We start from the raw sequence: 24,178 nt of genomic DNA, 5'->3' as shown, positions 1-24,178 counted from the left end.
GTTCCGTGTGCAGTGCTTGTGTGTGTATATTCGTTTGTTTCTTCATGTATGCCTGAATCGCTATTATTTTTCCTCTAATAACTGCTTTTAGTCCTTCCCAGAGTATCTGCGAGTTTACCTCCCCATTATCATTGATAGCTAAATATTCTTTTATCTCCCCTTCCAAAGGTAAAAGCACCGTGGGATTAGCCATCAGCTCATCGGGGAAATGCCAAGATGGAGACTCAGGGGTTCTCACCACCCACTCCAGTTCTAATATGACCGGTACTTGATCTGACCATGTTCTAGGGAGTATTTGTATATCAACTACTTTAGAAAATATATTTGGGGGCCCCAGCCACATATCTATTCGCGAATGGGAATCATGAACCGCCGAATAGTATGTATATCCCCGGGACTGTGGATGTGTTTGTCGCCAAATGTCCATTAATTGGCAAGTACCCAGGAATTTGTGCAGTTGCGCTCTATCAGACTGGGCGCAGCGCACCCCTCCTGTTGAATTATCCAATAAGGGGCATAATGTTAAGTTGAAGTCTCCTCCTACTATTAGTGTGTCTGTAATATTCTTGCTCAAGGTCTTGGAGACTTCCTTGTAAAAAGCACCTTGATGGTCATTGGGGGCATATATGTTTAACAAAGAAAGTGTCTCAACGCCTAATTGCACTATCAACATAAGTAACGACCCTCTTTGTCCCTTATTACTTTCTGCACTTGCCACAGATACTTGTTAGTCAGAGTTATAAGGACCCCTTTTTTCTTTTTCTCTTTATGATTAGATGCAAAATACATAGATCGACCCCTACCCCCCTAACATAGATGCTCCTTAGATGGAAGCAAATGTGTTTCTTGTACAAAGGACACATCCGCCTTTAGGCGTTGTATCTCCTTAAAGAGTAGCTGTCGCTTCATAGGAGAATTTAGTCCCTTAACATTGAGGGTCATGTAAGTTATTCTACTCATCTCTCAAATTTAATAGGATATCTATGTCTTACGCCCATGATCCGACAGCTCCTGATTAATCCAGTTAGGTTTCCAGATCTGGTCATCAATACTTCCTGATTATCCCTTTTACTTCCTATCCCCCCCTCCCATCCCTCTCCCCTTCCTCCCTTCTATTTGGCACATCTGCTGTTCTTGTACAGGTGCGCCTCCGGGAAAGAAACCTCACCCCCCTTCTTATACATGCAATCAGTTAATATACCTCCCCTGCTAATCTGTATCATAATAACTTAATAACATAGTAGATGACGGCTTAAATCAACCAAACAAACCAACCAAACCATTCCCATATACATAGTGAAATTGACATTTCTCTTTTTTTTTTTTTTTACTTATAACCTATTAACTCATCTGGGGATATCATATCTGAGAGTCTCGCTCTGGGTTCGACCTTCTCGTTTCAGCTACAATTCCTCATTTGAATCTTGTGCTGTCTCAACATGCATATGCTCAATGTGCATTTGTATCCGCCTCAGGCCTGAGTCGGGAATCTGAATGCTGTCGAAGAAGGCGGTGGAAACGAAAACGGTAACGGAATTCAAACATGCGTGGGATAAACATAAAGGAATCCTGCTCAGAAGGAATGGATCCTAAAGAGCTTAGACGAGATTGGGTGGCAAAGCTGGTGGCGGGAGACGGAGATGGGCAGACTTATACGGTCTGTGCCAGAGCCGGTGGTGGGAGGCGGGACTGGTGGTTTGGAGGCGGGGATAGTGCTGGGCAGACTTATACGGTCTGTGCCAGAACCGGTGGTGGGAGGCGGGGCTGGTGGTTGGGAGGCGGGGATAGTGCTGGGCAGACTTATACGGTCTGTGCCCTGAAAAGGACAGGTACAAATCAAGGTAAGGTATACACAAAAAGTAGCACATGTGAGTTTATCTTGTTGGGCAGACTGGATGGACCGTGCAGGCCTTTTTCTGCCATCATCTACTATGTTACTATGTCCCTTGCCCTTGGTCACTCTTTGCCAACGCGGTTTGGGCAAGTTAGCCGTGGTGGGTTGCTGTGCTGAATTCCCTGCTTTATGGCCAAATCCCTCAGGAAACATCTCTTTTGCGTCTTCCAAGCTTCGTATTTGATGGAACTTCCCATCTTTATAAAAGTGCAAGGCAAAAGGATAGCTCCAACAGTAACGAATACCCTCAGCTTGCAAAAACTGGGTGAAGGGCTTTAACTCCGCCCTCCTCTTCAAAGTGCAGGCCGCCAAATCCTGATAGCATCGATAGCATGCGAGTCCCACTGAAAGTCTGGGGACATCCGGGCCGCCTGCATAATTTTTTCTTTTAGTTTAAAGTCGCCAAAACAAGTAATAAGATCCCGCAACTTGTTAGCTTTTGGCGCTCCCAGCGCCCGATGGGCCCGCACTATCTGGATCTCTGAGGGATCTGTATTAATTTTTATCGTTTCCAACAGTGCACTCGCAATCTTTTGTACCACCAACTCGCAATCAGCATACAGCGGCACTTCTGGGAGCCCTCTAAATCTCAAATTACTCCTTCTACTATGATTTTCAAGGTCCTCCAATTTGTCCCATACCTGTTGAAACTCTTGTTTGGACTCGACAGCTTGCCGATTCAGTCCTTGCATAGCTTCAGCTTGCTCCTCTAATCTTTCTTCGTTCTCTGCCACGCGGTCTCCCAGTGCCCCGATTTCACCTCTGAGGTCCACCCCCAGCACCGCAAGATCCAACCGCTTGGCCTTAAGATCAGCTTGTATTTCTTTCACCCATGAGCCGATATCCTGCAGAGTTGTCTCTTCCAATACCGGACCATCCCCTGACTCAAACAAAGGTGGGGAATTGTGCGAGTGCTGTTCCACTGATGGACCGGGACGCTGATCCGCCGGGGCGTCGCCATGTTTGTTCGCCAACATGTTCTCATATGTGAACGCTGATAGATCTACTACGGAAACTTGTGATGCCATTATTTCGCTCCCGGGTGCTATTTTCTCTCGCAAAATGCTCCCTTCCACCTCAGAAATCGTCGTTTTAGTGGGGTGGTATGTTATTTTTTGCTCAGGGTACGACGGAGCTCTTGGCTTAGGCTGCCATCTCCGCTGGTGACGTCACTTCCTCTGTAAATATATTCTTTAAGTGTCCTTGTCTGAGCCGGCACAAATTCTACCAGGGGAGGGGGATGAGCGCTCCTTGCTGGTACAGTGTGACCTTGTATTTACAGCTCTCAGCAATAATACAGAGAACACAGAAAAAAATGCAGCTTTCAGGCAGCTTTAAGATTTAATCCTTTAGCTTTGTAGGTCATAGGTCATGCCTGTCAGTAGTCAGAAAAGTGCAAATCAATTCAAGAGGTAGGACTGCCAAAGATAATAGGGTATGCCCCGTGGGTCCCTTAATCCCCACCTGATGTAAAGCATAACGTGTCCGAGCCCCATGTATGCATTGGATGCCTATTTCTCCCCTATAGGACTTAACTTCTGCGCCCAACCTCCTTTTTTTTTTTTTTTAAATCTTGTTTATTGCAACAATAATAAACATTCCATCACAATAATCACATAGTGTAATTAACACGATCTGTACAACCAAAACATTCTCGTCTGTTGCTAATATTTTCCCCTCTTTTTTTTTTTCCCCTCCCCCCCCCCCCCCCCCCCCCCTCCCACTCTTTAGGAACTTTCTATTATTCGGTTGGTGGACTCAGTTTTTAACAGTTTAAAAGTCTGCTTCTTGCAACTGGTGTCAAGGTATCCCAATATGGAGCCCAGGTCTTGCAAAAACTGTCTCCTCTTCTTGAAGCGAGGTCTCCAACTCCTCTTTTTTCCAGCATACAACACTGCATCATGGCTCCTCTCCACTGTGAAACACTAGGCCCCTCTGTTTGCAGCCATAGTTGTAAAATTGTTCGCTTTCCCATCAAGACAGTACTCTTCAAAAAAGCCCTCAAGCCTTCAGGCGATTGTCCTTGCACAATGAACTTGTCGAACAGTTGACCTGGAGAGGGGCGCCACCGGACTTTCCACATCTGTGAGATTTTAAGTCCCAGCTCTGTCCAGAACTGTTTCACCAGGGGGCAAGCCCAAAACATGTGTCCCAAGGTGGCTCCCACTCTCCCGCATTTTGGGCAATCGTCAGTCTGTTTCAAAGTTGCTCTATAGGCTCGGTGTGGCGATATATACATTCGCATAACAAATTTGTATTGCATTTCTCTCCAAATTGCGTTCTCCGTTACTTTATGTACTGTAGATAGACAGATTGCCAACTGTCCCGGATCCATCTTCCACTGAAGTTCTGTTTGCCAGAGAGTTGATACTTTAGTGCAGTCGTTTGCTTCCTGCAAATCCCGTAGGGTACGGTGAAAATATTTCAAAGGTATTTTCAACTGCGCCTCCAGACCCAAAAAGTCATTCATAGTGTCCCATATGTCATGAGTCAGGCTTTGGTCCGGTAGGGTCTTTAAATAGTGATTAATTTGTAGGTAAGCAAAGTAGTCCCCCTGGTCTAACCCAAACTCATCACACATACTTTGAAAGGTTTTAGGGGTCCCCCGTTCTGTGACTACCTGGAATAGATATTGTATTCCCCGGGAGGTCCATTTCTGAAACAACTTGGATGTTCCTCCCTCGGGGAAGGCCAGATTGCCCCTCAAAGGGAGCAGGGGTGAGACTGCACTATTCCAGGTGAAGGCTTTACACATCCAGCGCCACACTTTCCGCAGGGGGTTTATTATATGCCCATAGGCTCCCACCGTGGGCAACTCAGCCGACGGAGCGTGTAGCCAGTATGCGAAATCTAAGGGTGCCATTAATGATGTTTCTACCCCCGTACATGAATAGAACTCTTTTGTGCGGAACCAATCCGACAGATGTCGAACACTACCAGCTATCGTGAACAGTTTTAGGTCCAACAACCCCAAACCCCCCTTCTTATGTGTTCTCATTAATTGCTTAAGCCCTATACGCGCTCTCTTACCCTGCCACAAAAACCTTCTCAGTGCTTTGTGTAGCCACCTCTCCTCTTTGTACCCCAACACTGCTGGGATCATTTGAAATACATATGTCCATTTGGGAAATATGAACATGTTGTACAGTGCAATTCTACCTTGTAAGGACAATGGCAACCCCTGTAAAAGCTCTTGTGTACGTCTCTTCAACGGGCTTATGTTTTCTCGGTATACATTGACTATGTCTGCCGTGATAATAATCCCTAGATATTTTAAGCGTTCTGTAGCCCATTGAAATGGAAAATGTCCCTCCCACTCCGAGCACAGCGTTGTTGGTATTGGTAAAGCTAATGATTTTTGCAGGTTTAGTTGTAACCCAGAGAAGAAACTGAATTCATCTATCACTTCCAACAATCTCTCTACTGATGTTCTTGGGTGAGTGAGCGTAAGAAACATGTCGTCTGCAAAGGCCAGTATTTTAATATTTTCCCTATATAGGGTTACCCCCTGTATCTCTGGGTCTAACAGAATAGTACGGAGTAGGGGTTCGAGATATATTAAAAACAATAATGGTGACATCGGGCAACCCTGTCGCACCCCTCGCTCCACCCGAAAGGAAGCGGATCTGGTTCCATTTATCAATATCTCTGCCTGGGTATCTTTATACAAAGCTTTCACCGCCTCTAGATACCAGCCCCCCAACCCGATGTAATCTAACACCTCAAACAGATAATCCCAATTTACCTTATCAAAGGCCTTAGCGGCATCTAGGCTTACCAATAATAGTGGGTCTCCCGTGTTCTGCCCATATGCCCCTGCTAGTAGCACCCTGCGCACGTGTTGTGTGGTCTGTCTCCCTCTCACAAACCCTACTTGGTGTTCTCCAATAAGGCTAGGTATATATGACATCAGTCTCTCTGCCAGCACCCGAGACAGTACTTTAATGTCTACATTCAGTAGCGATATGGTTCGGTATGCCTCAACCTGGTCCTGTGATTTATCAGGCTTCAGAATTAGTGTTATTAAAGCAGTATTCTCTCCAGGCGAGAAGAACCCCCGGTCCACCACCGCATCAAAATATTCCACCAGGGGTCCAGTCACTTGTTGCGTCAACAACCGATAGTATTCATTAGAGAGCCCATCCGCCCCCGGTGCAGAACCCAGACGCAGCGTCTTTAGGACTCTACAAACCTCCTGCGCTCTTATTGGAGCTGCCAACGCCCGTTGTGCCTCCTCTGTTAACTTAGGCATTCTGGCATCCTCCAAATAATCTCGTGTTAGTGGGCCCTGAAAGCGCTCCTGTGCAGCGTATATATCCGTGAAATAAGTATGGAATGTTTGTGCAATCTCCTGCGGTTGATTTACTCTCTTTCACTTATTATTCACCACTGCTGGTATAAATTGTCTTGGCATGTTTGCTCTTGCTATTCTCGCTAAAAGTTTACCCGACTTATTGCCAAAGCGCTGAAAATTCAGGCGTCTGACCATTAGCTGCTTCAACGCCTGATCGTGTATAAGGGAATTCAATGCTACCTGGGCCGCAGACATCAACTCCCTATTGGACTCGTTTGGGTGTAATAAATATTTCCTCCTTGCTGATCCATATTCCCTTTCTAAGCCTCAGGATACTCGAGGCCAGGCGTTTCTTCCTGGCACTCAGATATGCTATCACATGCCCCCTCATAACTGCCTTGGAGGCCTCCCAGAATGTTATTGGTGATTCGCAAGTGTCGAAATTCGTATCAACATAGAATTGCCATTTCTTAAGTAAATATTCTTTAAATTGGGAATCTTGGTATAAGTATGAGGGAAATTTCCAGCACCCACCCTCTGGGATCCCCCCCGAGAGCTCCAGATCAATCCAGATCATAGCATGATCCGATACCGCCATTGGGCCTATTGCTGCCGTTTGGACTTTAAAGAACCACGAGGTAGATATCAAGATGTAATCTATCCTAGACCAAGATTGGTGGGCCTTGGACTGGTGAGTATAGTCCTTAGTGGTGGGGTGTAGGGATCTCCATGCGTCTGTCAAATGTAATTGATCGCAAAGAATCGGTAGTCCCCTCCCCCTTCCCAACCCTGGAGTCGCCTGGGTGGAGAGTCTGTCTAATGTAGGGTCTTGCACTTGGTTGAAATCACCTGCCCACACCCAGGGTGCATCAGTATGTTTCATTCCCAACGCAATGAGAGACAAAGAAATGTGGGCTATAGTTATTTGGACCATAAACTGTGCACAGGTAAAATTTTTGCTCCTGGTAATTAATGTACAGTAAAACAATCCGTCCCTCTGTGTCCTTATATATCAGTTTTGTTTGACATGGCAGTCCCTTCCCAACTAGTACAACCACTCCACTTTTCCTATTCCCTGATGAGGAGAAGTAACAATCACCCACCCATTGCTGTTTGAGTTTTGCATGTTCTGCATCCGTCAATTTTGTTTCTTGTAAACATGCTATGTGTGCTCCCTGCCTCTTAAGTTGTGTGAGGATCTTGTACCTTTTCACTGGTGATGTAATACCAGAGACGTTCCAAGATACAATCTTTATGTTATTACGATTAATATCTCTTCCTTCGCCCAACCTCCTTTTTATCTGCTCCCAGAACCCTTGAGACACCATCATCTGATCCACCCCAGAGTCCAGCAGTCCTTCCACCAGAATGCCCTCCACCTCCACCCACTGAATGTATCGAGGAACTGGTTGCTGACAGGAGTAGGAGGTCAAACCCATGCACGCTACACAATCCTTGTGGACATGTCTCCTCCTACCACAACGGTAGCAAAATCTCTCCTTACTACCCTCCCCCAATCCTCCCCGCTTCTTCAAGCTGGGGTCTAAGAAAGCCCCCTCGGGAATTAGGGTTTCCTCCTCCCTTCCCCAATGACTTACTCTCTCTCCCCAGGTATTGGGACTCTAGGTTACATTCCAAGCTAGCAATAGCTTCCTCCTAAGTCTTGCAACTTGCGAACCCCGTTCCCGTGCAAGTCTCTACTTGCAACCCCTCTGTACCCTTATTTCCTCAGGCAAAGCTTCCAAATACTGCTCCAACACTAAGTCCTATATTATCTGGTGCACTGTTTTCCTCTCCGGTTCCAACCATTTACCAGCTAGGTCCATCAAACGCAGTGCCAAAGCAAAGCTCTGGGAGTTTCTCCTTCAGTCCAGCGCATATCTCTGAACCTTCTCCTATAAGTTTGGCTACTCAGGCCATAGCGATCTAGGATAACCCCTTTCAGTTTGTCATGATCCGCCACCTTGGCTGGCGGCAGGCTCCTGAAAGCGGCGAGGGCCTCTCCTGATAAGGAAGGAGCGAGGCGGAGGCGGATCGCCCACTGCTCCAGGGGCCACCCCGCTGCAGTAGCTACCCTTTCAAAGGCCCCCAAATAGTCTTCAATATCATCTGTAGCTGACAATTTCCCCCAAGAGAGCCAATTCATGCTTGAGGATCCTACCGCGGCCTGCACTCCTTCCAGTCCTCCTAGGACCGGCACTGGATTCACCATCCGAGGTCCCCCTCCTCCCCTCAGAAGGTCTTGGAACAAGTCCAATAATGGTTGCTGCTGAGCTCGGGAGGCAGCCAGAGATTCCTCCATCAACTTCTGCTCCATCTCTTGTTGTTTCTGAAACTGATGTGTCATAAAGGAGAACAGCTCTTTAGGATCCATGCCTTCAGCTCCACTCAGCGATTCCTAAAAGAAAACAGAGAACACACCAAGTGCGACTTCCCCAATAGTTCCTCCCCGAGCCCCAGAGCAACTCCACTCCAAAATCCTCTACTGTTTCTCTATGTGCTTACCAGAAACCGTAGTATAGTGCACATTTCGTTCCATCGGCGTGCCCAGCGTGCTCCTTCTGACACAGGTTACTCCGGTACTCCGTCCAGCTCTTTCACTCTTTGCCGGCATGGAAGTTCACCTCTTAATCCCACCACTGCCACCACATTTATGTCCCCCCCACTGACGCTTTGCGGGCTGCACTCCTGCTTTCATTCCTTTACCGGGGGGGGGGGGGGGGGGGGGGTTTAGATGGTCCCCCTTCCCTTCCCGTCCAGCCAGAGGAAAAAACCCTTCAGGTTTGCAGCATCAAGTGACTCGGTCTCTTTTCCTTTCAAAGCTTTAATGGCTGCTTCAAAACAGGGCATCAATTCACAGTACAGAAACAAACTGCCTCTTCATACTCCTTCCCTGTCCACCCCCGGTGCCAATATCGACGCCGCCAACCTCAGTACTGATGTGACGTCGTTGAGGAATCAGTTGGAGCTCCAAAAAGACGGTCCCAAAGATCTCTTCTCGACGCCTGTGTCCGCTTTTTCAAGCTAAGACACAGCTTGCAAGTGTCTGGGCGATGGTCGGGCCCAAGGCACTGGATGCACCAGGAGTGCGGATCAGTGCCCAGGATCGACCGCTGGCAACGAGCACACTTCTTGAAGCTGCTGGAAGGCTTTGATGTCATGAGCGGAAAAATCACGGCGGCGAAATCAAACTGCTCGACTGTGCCAAGTTAAGGGCACAAAGAAAAAAGGAAGACCGCGGATGGGCGGCCTAAGCCGGTTGCAACGGAACGAAAGAAAACTAAACTAGGCAAAACACTAAGGAAAAAAAAGTTAAAAAAAAAAATATATAAACTGGAAAAAGAAAAAGAGGGGAAAGAGGCGACAAAAACCAAGAAACAAGCGATAAGAACTGCCAAAATCGCAGACGTTTTTCCCTGAGGACCTGAGCAAGAGGGACCGCAAGCAGCCACTCTCCACTGCAGAAAAGAAAAAACCGATGCGGGAACAGGGACAGAGAAATACAGAAATGGGGGATGGGGAAGGGGAGAGGGTAGACAAGGAAGATGGGAGAGTTTAACTCCAATCGGCGCTCACTGTCAAGCTGCTCCTCCATAAGCCTGTGTAAATAACCAGGTCTTAAGATCAACTTTAAGTTACTGCAGACAGACAGTGGAAGGTTATTCCAGATATATGGCGAAAGGCAAAATGCGGCACTGTGCCTGGTAGATTCTAAATGCGCATTTTTGGGGACTAGTAAAACAGGATGATAGTCATTTAATGATTTTAAGTTACTGTGGACAGTGAAAGGTTATTCCAGATATGTGGCGAAAGGAAAAAGAAGGCACAGTGCTTGGTAGATTCTAAATGTGCATTTTTGGGGACCGGTAATTAGCCATTTTATGACTACAGAACCCTACTTAGTGAATAAGAAATGGTAAGATTGAAAGATAATCTGGAACACCTAACCTGAAAACCTTAAATGTAAGTAATGCTACCTGGTAAATGATCTGTTGCGCCACAGGCAACCAGTGATACTTTTCCAGAAAGTGTGTTTTGTGGTCTGACTGACATGCATGCCATGGAGGGGCATTTTCGATAGGACGTCTAAATCTGAATTTGGACGTTTTACAGGAAAGGAGGTCATTTTCGAAAAAAAAAAAAAAAGTCTTTATCTTTTTTTCAAAAATACTATGGACGTTTTGTATTGTGGACGTTTTTTTTTTTTGTTCATTTTGGAAAAAAAAAAACATCCAAGTGCAAAACGTACAAAATCAAGCCACTGGGATGTAGGAGGAGCCAGCATTTTTAGTAGACTGGTCCCCCTGACATCCCGGCACAGCAATAGGGCACCCTAGGGGGCACTGAAGTGGACTTCATAAAACCATGAGGTGCAGATAAGAAATAGACATCAGTAATACCTAGATCGAAGACCAACCAGGTGTGAGAGTGAACGCCAGGGTGCAGAAGGGAAGAGAAAAAAATATACAGAAGAAGTGTAGATAAAGTGGTAGCATCTAAACTGGATACACAGGAGTGAAAGATCAAGTCCCGAGCATGTGGGTAAGGACTGAGGGAGATATTTAAATGTAACATAGAAACAAAGTGAAAATGTGAGGAGCCGTGGTACAGTGCAGGAGGGGTGTGAATGTGAAGACAGAGTGAGATGATAGATATTATTACTCTTTCACACTGTTCTAAGTGGTAATATCTAAACTGAATGCACAGAAGCAAAGAAAAAAGTCACAACAGAGTGAGCAAGGGCTGAAGGTGGTGTGAAAATAGAAGCAAAGACAGCGCGGTGAAGTAAAAATGTCAGGAGTGGTGAAACAGTGCAGGAGATTAATATGTAGATAAGGGCAGTGGATACTGAAGAGAAAGTAATCCCTAAGAGGAATGCGAGTTTAACAGTAGGAGAAAATGGCAAGTGAGCTGTGCAAAAGAGGACATTTAAATGTGAAAGAGCGGCAAAGACCGAGCAGTACAGTAGAAGTATCAGGAGCCGTAAAGCTCTGTAGGTGAATGATATTTTTAATCACGTATTTTTGGGGATGGGAGGGGGTTAGTGACCACTGGGGGAGTAAGAGGAGGTCATCTCTGATTTCCTCCAGTGGTCATCTGGTTATTTAGGGTACCTTTTTGTGCCTTATTTGTTATAAAAACAGGTGTAGCTCAAAACGTCTAAGTTTTAGTCCTGGATGTTTTTGTTTTGTTCCATTATGGCTGAAAAACGTCTAAACGAGCCAACACACACAGAAGGTGTTCTCTCCACAGAAAAACAATGAAACAAAGGAAACAGTGGATCCAAAAAAGTCCTCTCTCAAGTGGTGTCTCCTTAAACAAGTTCTTTATTTCAAGTCAATAAAACAACGACCCGACATGAATCGTGTTTCGGCCGTAAAGGCCTGCGTCAGGGGTCTATAAATAAACATAAATACAATCAATGAGCAACGTTTAAATCTCATGTGTAACACACATAAATTAAAACATATATATGTATCAAAACACATTTATCCATAAAAATGATATAAATATACATACATAGAGGAACGTACCTATTCACTTCCAATATAGAAAATAATCATGTGGATAAATTTAACAACCAGTTAACTTTCTGCAAGCTAAAATGATCTGTGATAAAGAAATAACAAAGGCATATTACATGTCATGTCATGAGATATGTATGAACATTACACAAAAGCATATGACTATATTTACCATTGTCCAACAAAATTGCCAATACATAAACAGTGTATATTGTTAAAACCTATATAACAGATTAATGCAAAACGAGGATAAATAGTTGATATTAATAATAAAAGCAGATACGAATGTGTGTGCATTTCTGTAGTTTTAAACAATAAACAAACAAATCAAGAAACCAAACAACAGGGACATTTTGTGACCATGCATAAAAACGGAAACCAAAACATAGAGATACGGATTTCAAATAAATGAATAATAATATAATAAATGTAGGATGCACATATCTTTTGACACATATGCGTTTTTATAATCTTTTAATGTGGCGCCTTATAATATATTTCTGACGTAACTGGTTTGACGTCATTTCCTTTTTATTCTTTCTTTTGTGCCCCGTTTTTTTCTTCCTTTTTTTCTTTTGCTCAGTTCGTGTATAGCACATGTTTAACATCTTTTTTGTTAGGTTTGCACTATTCCGCATTTTAATGCGGTTTTTAATATATTTTCACGGAATCGCCGTGACATCATTTCCCCTTCTCTATTTTAATTTTCCTGAGTTCCCGCAGTTCGGATTTCGATTTTCTACTTGTGGATGACTGGTTTGACAGGTAAGTTTGTGCGGCAGCACCCTGGATTCGGTACGTATTAAGAAATTTTGTTTGGGTTTAGTCTTTTGCAGTACATAGCGCCTTCAGAATAGATGAGCTTCAAGTACTAAACGGCTCTTTGCTATACCTTGTTTGTTGGCTACACCGGATGTATTTTGTTTTTTTAAGAGCGCCGCTAGTGCCTTAATAAAGGTTTTACAGATACATAATTTTGTTTTTTTAGGGATTAAGGCTAGGGCGTTAGCATATATAAACAGCGGTAATTATCCAAATCACAGTGGCGTTTATCTTAATCACACCATGCTAGTTTATTTCCTTTGGTCATTTGACATATTAGCGCAATATTACGATTCTCAAGCCATTCATTTATTTCAATATGGTAGTTATGGTTTGGTACGTCTTCAGAACTCATTACATGTATCTTATTCTCTGTTTACTACAATTTATAATGACCATTACATATCCCCAGTATTATCAATCATTAACACATGAACATATTATTACATTTCATTTATTCCTGCTTTAGAAACATGAAACAGATTATATTTTGTAAGCAATTTAAGTTATCTGCATTGCAACAAAATGTTATTCTCTGTTTAGGTACACATTACAAAGTGCACCTATGCCCTATTTTTCCATTTTTGAATTTTGATGTTGATGATTCTTATATTTTCTCACATTCTGGCGGGTTACTACTGCGTCAGCATGTGCTCTTTTCTTTTATACCAGCGCAGCTTGTAGGCTGGGACGTTTTCATGCAATATTTTTCTTTCAAAATATTTATTATTAATGACCCCCCCTTTTTTTCAAAACGTATATATAGTACGTACACTTCTATCTTTTTTACTCTTCTTTGGGAAACTGCTTTTAAGTCATACACCTTTTTACACTTTTTTATATTTATTATATATTTTTTATGTGCCTCTATTTACATACAGTGGTGGAAATAAGTATTTGATCCCTTGCTGATTTTGTAAGTTTGCCCACTGACAAAGACATGAGCAGCCCATAATTGAAGGGTAGGTTATTGGTAACAGTGAGAGATAGCACATCACAAATTAAATCCGGAAAATCACATTGTGGAAAGTATATGAATTTATTTGCATTCTGCAGAGGGAAATAAGTATTTGATCCCCCACCAACCAGTAAGAGATCTGGCCCCTACAGACCAGGTAGATGCTCCAAATCAACTCGTTACCTGCATGACAGACAGCTGTCGGCAATGGTCACCTGTATGAAAGACACCTGTCCACAGACTCAGTGAATCAGTCAGACTCTAACCTCTACAAAATGGCCAAGAGCAAGGAGCTGTCTAAGGATGTCAGGGACAAGATCATACACCTACACAAGGCTGGAATGGGCTACAAAACCATCAGTAAGACGCTGGGCGAGAAGGAGACAACTGTTGGTGCCATAGTAAGAAAATGGAAGAAGTACAAAATGACTGTCAATCGACAAAGATCTGGGGCTCCACGCAAAATCTCACCTCGTGGGGTATCCTTGATCATGAGGAAGGTTAGAAATCAGCCTACAACTACAAGGGGGGAACTTGTCAATGATCTCAAGGCAGCTGGGACCACTGTCACCACGAAAACCATTGGTAACACATTACGACATAACGGATTGCAATCCTGCAGTGCCCGCAAGGTCCCCCTGCTCCGGAAGGCACATGTGACGGCCCGTCTGAAGTTTGCCAGTGAACACCTGGATGATGCCGAGAGTGATTGGGAGAAGGTGCTGTGGTCAGATGAGACAAAAATTGAGCTCTTTGGCATGAACTCAACTCGCCGTGTTTGGAGGAAGAGAAATGCTGCCTATGACCCAAAGAACACCGTCCCCACTGTCAAGCATGGAGGTGGAAATGTTATGTTTTGGGGGTGTTTCTCTGCTAAGGGCACAGGACTACTTCACCGCATCAATGGGAGAATGGATGGGGCCATGTACCGTACAATTCTGAGTGACAACCTCCTTCCCTCCGCCAGGGCCTTAAAAATGGGTCGTGGCTGGGTCTTCCAGCACGACAATGACCCAAAACATACAGCCAAGGCAACAAAGGAGTGGCTCAGGAAGAAGCACATTAGGGTCATGGAGTGGCCTAGCCAGTCACCAGACCTTAATCCCATTGAAAACTTATGGAGGGAGCTGAAGCTGCGAGTTGCCAAGCGACAGCCCAGAACTCTTAATGATTTAGAGATGATCTGCAAAGAGGAGTGGACCAAAATTCCTCCTGACATGTGTGCAAACCTCATCATCAACTACAGAAGACGTCTGACCGCTGTGCTTGCCAACAAGGGTTTTGCCACCAAGCATTAGGTCTTGTTTGCCAGAGGGATTAAATACTTATTTCCCTCTGCAGAATGCAAATAAATTCATATACTTTCCACAATGTGATTTTCCGGATTTAATTTGTGATGTGCTATCTCTCACTGTTACCAATAACCTACCCTTCAATTATGGGCTGCTCATGTCTTTGTCAGTGGGCAAACTTACAAAATCAGCAAGGGATCAAATACTTATTTCCACCACTGTATTTTCATTTGTTATGTGTATATATATATATATATATATATATATATATATACTTTTGCCTTTACACATTTTGTTGATTTTTTGCACATAGATCTGTGGTTTGTTTTTCCTACATTTATTATATTATTATTCATTTATTTGAAATCCGTATCTCTATGTTTTGGTTTCCGTTTTGATGCATGGTCACAAAATGTCCCTGTTGTTTGGTTTCTTGATTTGTTTGTTTATTGTTTAAAACTACAGAAATGCACACACATCCGTATCTGCTTTTCTTATTAATATCAACTATTTATCCTCGTTTTGCATTAATCTGTTATATAGGTTTTAACAATATACACTGTTTATGTATTGGCAATTTTGTTGGACAATGGTAAATATAGTCATATGCTTTTGTGTAATGTTCATACATATCTCATGACATGACATGTAATATGCCTTTGTTATTTCTTTATCACAGATCATTTTAGCTTGCAGAAAGTTAACTGGTTGTTAATTTTATCCACATGATTATTTTCTATATTGGAAGTGAATAGGTATGTTCCTCTATGTATGTATATTTATATCATTCTTATGGATAAATGTGTTTTGATACATATATATGTTTTAATTTATGTGTGTTACACATGAGATTTAAACGTTGCTCATTGATTGTATTTATGTTTATTTATAGACCCCTGACTCAGGCCTTTACGGCCGAAACACGATTCGTGTCGGGTCGTTGTTTTATTGATTTGAAATAAAGAACTTGTTTAAGGAGACACCACTTGAGAGAGGACTTTTTTGGATCCACTGTTTCCTTTGCTTCATTGAAAAACGTCTAAGTCTTAGGAACGCCCAAGTCCCACCCTGAACACACCCCTGAAATGCCCCCTTGAGATTTGGACGTACTTCTGACGGATTTAATAGAAAAACGTCTAAAAATAGGTTTCGAAAATACTGATTTGGACGTTTTTGTGAGAAAAATGTCCAAATGCTGCTTTATGCCACTTTTTAGACATTTTTCTCTTTTGAAAATGAACCTGATAGTAACCTAATCATTGTTTTGCAGAGATTGAAGTTTCTTCAGTGAGGTATGTGGTAAACCATCGCAAACAATGTTACAGTAATCAAGACATGATGTAAAAAAGGAGAGAATGAGGGTATGCAAATCATTCTGATGAAAAAAGATGACAAAGTTTTCAGCTGTCGAACACGAAAAAACAGGTCTTTGATAGATGTGAAATTAGAGGTAGAAAGCAGTGTGGAGTTGAGGATAACCTCCAGGTAGTGGAAATTAATTACTAGAGTGATGGGAACACCAAAGAGAGTGATAGGAAGAGTGGGCTGAGGTAGAGCCCCAGTGAACCAACAAGCAATGGCTTTATCTTTATTTAAGACTAGTTTGTGTTTGTATAACAAGTCAGCGACCAGCTCAAGACAGTCTTGAAGTGGGATAATGGAAGGAGAAAAATGACTAGTCGGATATATGAGCAGGATGTCATTTATTTTTATTTATTGCATTTGTATCCCACATTTTCCCCACCTCTTTGCAGGCTCAATGTGGCTTATCATCTGAACAGAAGTAAGCTGAGATTACTATCGATTGATTAAGCTACTGTCCTTAAGAAATAAAAGTCTACCTGGGTGCTATGCTGCTGCTGGCATAGTGCCACTGAAGAAAACTATCAGAGATGACAAAGAAAAAATATATATTTTCCTATATATTTTCCAAGAATTGCTGAAAGTAGAGGGCAACCTCGAATTCACCACTAAACCTTCTCCTCCTTATCATCCTATAACCCACTCCCTCAACCAACCAACCCAGGCCTCCTTCTCTTTTCCTGATATCACCGAAAAGGAAACCGCCCATCTTCTCTCCTCCTCGAAATGCACCACCTGTTCCTCAGACCCCATCCCCACCAACTTACTTAACACCATCTCTCCTACTATCACCCCCCCCCCATCTGTCATATCCTCAACCTCTCTCTTCTCCACTGCAACTGTTCCTGACACCTTCAAGCATGCTGTAGTCACACCACTCCTCAAAAAACCATCACTTGACCCTACCTGTCCCTCCAACTACCGCCCCATTTCCCTCCTACCCTTTCCTCTCCAAATTACTTGAACGTTCACAGCCGTTGCCTTGATTTTCTCTCCTCTCATGCCATCCTCGATCCGCTTCAATCTGGCTTTCACCCACTACACTCGACAGAAACGGCACTATCTAAAGTCTGCAATGACCTGTTCCTCGCCAAATCCAAAGGTCATTACTCCGTCCTCATCCTCCTCAAACTATCTGCCGCTTTTGACACTGTCAATCACAACCTACTTCTCGACACACTGTCCTCTGTTGGGTTCCAGGGCTCCGTCCTCTCCTGGTTCTCCTCTTATCTCTCCCATCGTACCTTCAGAGTTCACTCTCATGGTTCGTCCTCCACCCCTATCCCACCCTCTGTTGGAGTCCCTCAGGGATCTGTCCTTGGACCCCTTCTTTTTTCAATCTACACCTCTTCCCTGGGCTCACTGATCTCATCTCATGGCTTCCACTATCATCTGTATGCTGACGACACCCAGCGTTATCTCTCCACACCAGACATCACTGCGGAAACCCAGGCCAAAGTATCGGCCTGCTTATCCGACATTGCTGCCTGGATGTCCAACCGCCACCTGAAACTGAACATGGCCAAGACCAAATTTCTTGTCTTCCCACCAAAACCCACTTCTCCTCTCCCTCCACTCTCTATCTCAGTTGATAACACCCTCATCATCCCCGTCTCATCTGCCCGCAACCTCGGTGTCATCCTCGACTCCTCCCTCTCCTTCTCTGCGCATATCCAGCAGATAGCCAAGACCTGTCGCTTCTTCCTCTATAACATTAGCAAAATTCACCCTTTCCTCTCGGAGCACACCACCCAAACGCTCATCCACTCTCTCATTACCTCTCGCCTTGACTACTGCAATCTACTTCTCACTGGTCTCCCACTTAGCCATCTATCCCCCCTTCAGTCCGTTCAGAACTCTGCTGCACGTCTTATCTTCCGCCTGGACTGATATACTCATATCACCCCTCTCCTCAAGTCACTTCACTGGCTTCCGATCAGGTACCACATACAGTTCAAGCTTCTGCTACTAACCTACAAATGCACTCAATCTGCAGCCCCTCCTTACCTCTCTACCCTCATCTCCCCTTACGTTCCTACCCGTAACCTCCGCTCTAAAGACAAATCCCTCCTTTCAGTACCCTTCTCCACCACCGCCAACTCCAGGCTCCGCCCTTTCTGCCTCGCCTCACCCCATGCGTGGAACAAACTCCCTGAGCCCATACGCCAGGCCCCCTCCCTGCCCATCTTCAAATCATTGCTCAAAACCCACCTCTTCAATGTCGCCTTCAGCATCTAACCACTACACCTCTACTCAGGAAATCTAGACTGCCCCAACTTGACATTTCGTCCTTTAGATTGTAAGCTCCATTGAGCAGGGACCGTCCTTCCTTGTTAATTTGTACAGCGCTGCGTAACCCTAGTAGCGCTCTAGAAATGTTAATTAGTAGTAGTAGTAGGGCAATACCGGCCATAAAATTTTAGCTAGTGTGGGGAAAAAAAGGTGGTGATGGATGATTTCTAACAGAAATCACATTTACTGTAGAAAAAGCAATTGGGGGAAGGTAAGAGTCTGCAACAGAATGAAAACTGCTTAACATACAGACAGAAAGGTTTACCTTGACTATCTGAATTCTTGTAGTTATCCTGTTCTAGATTTATTTTTCAACCCTCAAATCTTTCTCTCAAAACATGCTCATAAATACAGAGTAGTGGTTCATACTGATGAAGGCGTTGCTGGTCTTTTCCGTTCCTTCTACACCCATTTACACTCTAACCCTGGGGACTAGATTTAAAACCCCACTACTTAAAAAGATACACAAAACAAAAATAGACAGAAAAATGGAGTACTACCAGTTTGTCATTAGTTTAAAATCTGCATGTTTAAGGGGGACTGTATGCATACAACTATCTTATCTTTACGTAGAATGGCAGAAAACATTTAATAAATCAAACATTAAGGATTTAACTGTACAACCCTGACTGATTTTTGGAATGAATTCACCAATAAAGGAATATCATAGTAATAAAATGGCAGGTGTCAATGATTTTCCTGGAGTCATTTCCAAAGTACACACATACTCTCACTTTGAAAATCCATCAAAGCCCACATTATTTAGCACATCTAGTTTTTATCAATGTGGGCAGCAGAGGCGTAGCCAGACTTCAATTTAGAAGGAGGCATGAGCCCAAAGGGGGGGGGGGGGGGGGGCACATTTTGTTCCACCTCCCTCGAGCCCTGCTATAACCCCACATATACCTAGGTTGGCAGGGTCCCCAAGCCACGCCAGCAGCTTTCTTGCAGTGATATTTGCCACCACGCTGCCTGCCCTGCTTTCCCACCCTGATGCACATGCTTGTTTTTAGTGAAACTGAGACTGTGCGAAGCTGACGCATGCTCAATTTCACTAAAAATGGGCATGCGCACAGGGGAGAAAGAAAACAGGGCAGGCAGCGCGGCAGCAAATATCACTGCAGGAAAGCTTTTGCTGATGGGGCTTGGGGACCCCCGCTAGCAAAACCAGTAGACCCTGGGCGCCCCGAACCCAACTTGGGGTGGACCCAGGCCCTCAAGGTCCCCTGTGGCTATGCCACTGGTGGGCAGTTATAGAATTATCCCTCTAACCTTACGAAGAACTCAAATCAAGAGAAGGGATTTCCATTTGTACATATCACAACATTATAAGAAGCATAAAAAGAGATGGAAACTGCTTTTCTTGCAACTGTTTCAACTGACATGTGAGAAGCTCTAGGTACATACCACATCCAAGAGGTTGACAGCATGGCCTCTCTGAGGACTGGCTGGCAGAATGGCAGCAGGTTTTGTTTTTTCTTCAGATAATGCCTCTTCTGCTTTGGATGATTTTAACATACCTCTCCAGTTGCTGGCTCCTGAATCTTGAGCTCCATCACCAGCACCACCAGTGGTAGCAGCCTGTAGAATAGAGTAAGACCAAATGAGTACTGCATGCTATTTGTCAGTGAGGATGGAGTACAGTAGCTGTAAACCCACAACTCAAGTAAAGGAAAAAAAAGACCCTGCACAATATCACCACAACCACTACATGATATTTTTTTCTTGGGTGGGGGGGTCTGTAGAGATACCTATCAGGACATGTGCCACAAAGCTGTCCTTAGAAGGGGGCTCTTTGTTGGTTGCAATGGAAGAGGTGCTGTCTGTAGACATGAGCTCCTGTATGCCATTGCTCACTGGTGTACCATGGATCTTCAACGCTCAGGGGTCAGTCAATGTTTATATTTGTGCTCCCTCTTCCACAAAACATGCCATATCACAAATGCCCCGTACTACTGTTTCTTGTCCAGGGGTGTCCAACCTCGGCCCTCGCCAGGTCAAGTTTTCAAGATTTCCCCAGTGAATATGCATAAGATCTATTTGCAGACGATGGAGAGACTGCATGCAAATAGATCTTATGCATATTCATTGGGGAAATCCTGAAAACTTGACTGGATTGTGGCCCTCGAGGACAGAGGTTGGACAACTCTGCTTTTGAACTTCCAGTTCTTCCTCCAGCATCTGAGGAGCATGCAGTGGCGTAGCAGGGGCGGGGCGGTGGGGGCGGTCCGCCCCGGGTGTCATCGGGTGGGGGGGTGCTCCGCTCCCCCGCCTTTAAAATTTTTTTTCGAAGCGCCGGAGAGTGGCAGGCAGCGCGCCTCGCATCTGCCCTGCTAGTAAAGAAGATCTCACTGACGTCGTCGCCCTTCCTACATTGCGCCCCCCCCCCTCTGAGGCAACTTCCTATTACCGCGAGGGCGGGCGGGACTCAGTGTGGGAAGGATGACGACGTCGATGAGATCTTCTTTACTAGCAGGGCAGACGCGAGGTGCGCAGCCTGTCATTCTCCGGCGCTTCGAAAAATTTTTTTTAAGGCAGGACAGGGAAGGAGCAGCAGGAGAACGGATCTCAGCTGTCGGGTCGGGGGACTCAGAGGGGAGAAGGGGATTGGGGAGGGGTGGGGGAGCTCAGAGGGGTGCTTAAAGGGGATTAGGGAGGGTGGGGGAGCTCAGATGGGTGCTCAGAGAGGGGAGAAGGGGATGGGGGAAGGGAGTGCTCAGATGGGAGAAGGGGTCTGAAGCTGGAAGTGGGGTCTGACAAGGGGGCAGGAGGGAAAATGGGTCCATGCCTGGGGCTGAAAAGGGGGGATGCAAGGCATGTGGTGGATGAAGGGGGCTGAAACTGTGGGGACTAGGGGCTTTAAAGGGGACAGGGAGAACTGGCTGGGGCTGAAGCTCGGGACTGGTGAGAGAAAAGGGCTGGGGTTGAAACTAGGGGCTGAAAAGAGGACAGGGAGAAGTGGCTGGGGGCTGAAGCTCGGGACTGATGGGAGAAAAGGGCTGGGGACTGGTGGGATAGTGGGGCTGAAAAGGGGGGCATGTGGCAGATGTGGGCTGGGGCTGGAACTACAGGCAGGTGGAATAAGGGGGCTGGAACTGGGGGCTGAAAAGAGGGGGCAGAGAGAGAGGGGATAGAAGGGGGGAGCGTGAGGGAGGGCAGACAGATTGATGGGGCAGAGAGAAAGGACAGATGGTGGGTGGAAGGGGAGAGAGAAAGAGGGCAGAATGGGGCAAATGGTGGATGGAAGGGGCAGAGATAAAGGGCAGATGTTGATGGAAGGGAAAGAGAGATGGCAGACTGGGGCAGATGGTGCATGGAAGGGGCAGAAGTGGATGGAAGGGAGAGAGGGCAGACAGTGGATGGAAGGGGCAGAGAGAGCGAAGACAGATGCTGGATAGAAGGAAGACAGTGAAAAGATGAGGAAAGCAGAAACCAGAGACAATGAACTGTAAATATATATTTTTATTTTTTTGCTTTAGGATAAAGTAGTATTGTAGCTGTGTTAATAAATGTTTATAATAGAACATGTAAATAAGGTAATCTTTTTATTGGACTAATTTTAATACATTTTACTTTCGGAGAACAAAACCCCCTTCCTCAGGTCAGGATAGGACACTGTAACAGTACTATACTGAATTGACATGAGGAAGGAGGTTTTGGCCTCTGAAAGCTAAATGTATTAGTCCAATAAAATGATATTATTTGTTTTATTTCTATTTGTTAATTTGTAAAGTGGTGATTGGTATTTGTTAGTTTTTTCAAATTTACATCTGCTGTCTTTATATTTTGCACAGTACTAGAGGACATTTTCTGTTTCTGTGGTGTTGCATTGTATGCAGAGTCTGGCATCGGGGGTGCAGTTTAATTTTTGTCTAAATAGAAAGTTTATGATTACTTATTCTATAGTGGATTAAGGTGTATCTGTATTTGTGAAAAAGACATGGCTTTCGGTTGGCATTGACTGTGCAGGATCGACGATCTGTACTGATTTGTCTGTTTTCGTTTTACAATAGGTGAATTGATGTTCTAGTGCTCACTGTAGTGTTTAAGATGCTTTCCTTTTCCTTGTGTGACTCGTACAAATTACTGCTTATGGTATGGTAGAATTGCTCTATAGGTCCTGAGTGTTTTGTATTCTCGGTATGCCTAGTACTGGATTTCGGGGGGGGGGGGGGGGGGGGGGGGGGGGTGTGTTAAAAAATGACCGGCCCCGGGTGTCAACTATCCTAGCTACGCCACTGGGAGCATATCCTCCTGACGTCATGTATTGTACATGCATGTATTTACACCTACTCTTGAGCAGGTATAATGTTCATACTTTCGATCTACTGCAATTTCTACAGGTTTTGTACTAATATTTTATAAAGATACATACTGCCCTGCTAAGCAAGAACACGGTCTCTGCAGTAAATCACATTTAAAAGAATGTGAATTTTCTAACCATTTATTTGTCAAACAATGGTTTCCAATGGTTTTATAAAATAAGCACAAACAGGGTCACGTGATGCACAGCTAGAAAGTGGCTGTCGTCGTGCAGAGCTCCCTCCTTGCCTGAGTTGTTAAAGCAGCAAAACGCAACCGGTATACTGGTGAATACCACCCGAGTGCAGGAGAGACATCATGCCAGCTTTTGTGCTGACGGAAAGTGAGCAAAAGAGGCAGATGGCGGCGAAATTGGGGAAAAAGGAGGGGACGCGAAGCCGGGTGCCCGAGCCCAAGATGGTGGACGCAGGTAGCGGGAGTCCTCCGACGGTGAACTCTGCGTGGGCTGCAGAAGTAGCAGCAGAGGTTTCCTCGATGCTGGAGGCTTCCGTAGACCTGAAATTGCAAAAGATCGCAGAACAGTTGCAGGGGATAGATGATAAGCTGGGAGGCATTCAGATGGAGTTTGCCGAATACAAACAATGGCTGTCAGATGTCGAAGATTTAGTGCAACGGCAGGAAAACTCGGACAAGGCCCTGAAACAGAAGGATGATGCGCCTGGAAGCTAAACTAGAGGACCTTGAAAACAGGGCGCGGAGGAGTAATATCAGGATGATAGTTCTTCCGGAAACCATTAAGGAAGCTGACCTGAGATCGTTCCTGGAATCTTGGCTACCTAAAACGCTCCAACTAACACTAGCAACAGGCCCGCTGAGGGTGGAACACGCCCACAGGTTGGGGCCCCTGTGAAAAGATGACCCGAGGCCCAGAGTAGTGATATTTAAAGTGCTGAACTTCGCTCACAAACAGGAGATATTTCAAGCACTCAGGAAATCGGAGCAGCTGAAATATGAGAACTCAGTGGTGCGCTGTTTTCAAGACTTTTCCACGGCGGTGTCCCAGCAGCGGAGAGCGTACCGAGATGTATGCCAACTTCTGTTTAAGAAAAAGATTCAATTCGCCCTGCTTTACCCCGCAAGGCTGAAAATCTGGTACAAGGGGTCCTAGCAGTTCTTCAACACGGTAGAGGAAGCGTCGAAGTTTGCACAACAAGCTGTGATGGCTGAGGGACCAGCATGAGCAGCCCTGTCTTGAAGACAAGGAACTTGGTACAAAAGCCTGACGGGATTGGAAGATTTTGGTACCTGGCGAGAGGCTGGGGCGAGGCGTTCATGTGAGCGCACTAACTGAGTCTTTCTTGCACTATATTAATTAATTAATATGATGTTATTTGCACTGTTGTTGGGTTGGTTTTAGGATGGGGACCTGGGGGATTGTTGTTCTACTATGTTAGCTTATGGGGGTTCCTACATCAG

General features: G+C 44.9%; 1 protein-coding gene across 7 annotated transcripts in view; it reads right to left on the bottom strand.

The window, feature by feature from the left end:
• DNM1L (dynamin 1 like) overlaps window positions 1–24,178 on the bottom strand; it is an 817,883-nt gene that overhangs the window by 53,352 nt on the left and 740,353 nt on the right. For all 7 annotated transcript variants that reach the window (XM_030213773.1, XM_030213768.1, XM_030213772.1 and 4 more), the window contains one exon: window positions 19,847–20,020. In XM_030213773.1, coding sequence (XP_030069633.1) covers window positions 19,847–20,020 — 174 coding nt within the window. The remainder of the gene's footprint in view (window positions 1–19,846; window positions 20,021–24,178) is intronic.

Source organism: Microcaecilia unicolor, chromosome 9, assembly GCF_901765095.1.
Source record: "Microcaecilia unicolor chromosome 9, aMicUni1.1, whole genome shotgun sequence".
Lineage (NCBI taxonomy): Eukaryota > Metazoa > Chordata > Amphibia > Gymnophiona > Siphonopidae > Microcaecilia > Microcaecilia unicolor.
The sequence above is the reverse complement of the archived record's forward strand: the minus strand, read 5'-3'. Positions and strand labels throughout refer to the sequence as shown.